Source organism: Nestor notabilis, unplaced genomic scaffold (assembly GCF_000696875.1).
Source record: "Nestor notabilis isolate BGI_N333 unplaced genomic scaffold, ASM69687v1 scaffold19969, whole genome shotgun sequence".
Lineage (NCBI taxonomy): Eukaryota > Metazoa > Chordata > Aves > Psittaciformes > Psittacidae > Nestor > Nestor notabilis.
In genome coordinates, this window is record NW_009945382.1 from 3,266 (window position 1) to 3,811 (window position 546).

Consider the following 546-nt stretch of genomic DNA (forward strand, 5'->3'; position numbering starts at 1 on the left):
GGAGTGGCGGGTCCCGCCCCCTTGCCCTGCTGCTCACGCTGTGGGGTGCAGCCCAGCACACGGTGGGGCAGGGGTTCTGGGCTCCAGCACACCCAGCCGGGTTCCATTCAGTTTCTCATCAACCAATAAAGGCTGAAAGGCTCTGCCTGGTGCTTAGAAATGACCCTCTCCTAAGCGTGGTGCCCTGCACAGCCCTCACACCACCACTGGCTGTGCGGTCCATGCCTGGAACTCTCTCTGTTCCTTTCTATGCTCACAGCCCCCCAACAGCCTCACGTAAGGTGCTGCCCCAGCTCAAACCCTCTTGCCCCCCTCAGGCTGCCCCACACAGCTGAGGCCAGGCAGCAGGGCCCTACCTGGTGGTCCAGCATGAGCAGCAGAGTGCATTTCACATTGACATCGCCAGGACGCTTCACTTGGAAGCCGTCGGTCTCCTGGGTTGTGGGCAGCCGGTGCCACTACAAGAGAGCAAGGGGACACTGGTCAGCGCCAGGAGCGGGACAAGCCACCTGCAAGCAGGCTTCCCGGCTGCAGAGGGCCCGGGGA

The 546-nt window shown here is 63.0% G+C and overlaps 1 protein-coding gene across 1 annotated transcript in view; it reads right to left on the reverse strand.

Moving 5' to 3' along the window:
- The window catches only part of SMARCD2 (SWI/SNF related, matrix associated, actin dependent regulator of chromatin, subfamily d, member 2), a gene marked incomplete at its 5' end in the record, with an annotated part of 7,591 nt that overhangs the window by 2,013 nt on the left and 5,032 nt on the right, over nucleotides 1–546 (reverse strand). The window contains one exon of the mRNA XM_010022861.1: nucleotides 357–458. Coding sequence (XP_010021163.1) covers nucleotides 357–458 — 102 coding nt within the window. The remainder of the gene's footprint in view (nucleotides 1–356; nucleotides 459–546) is intronic.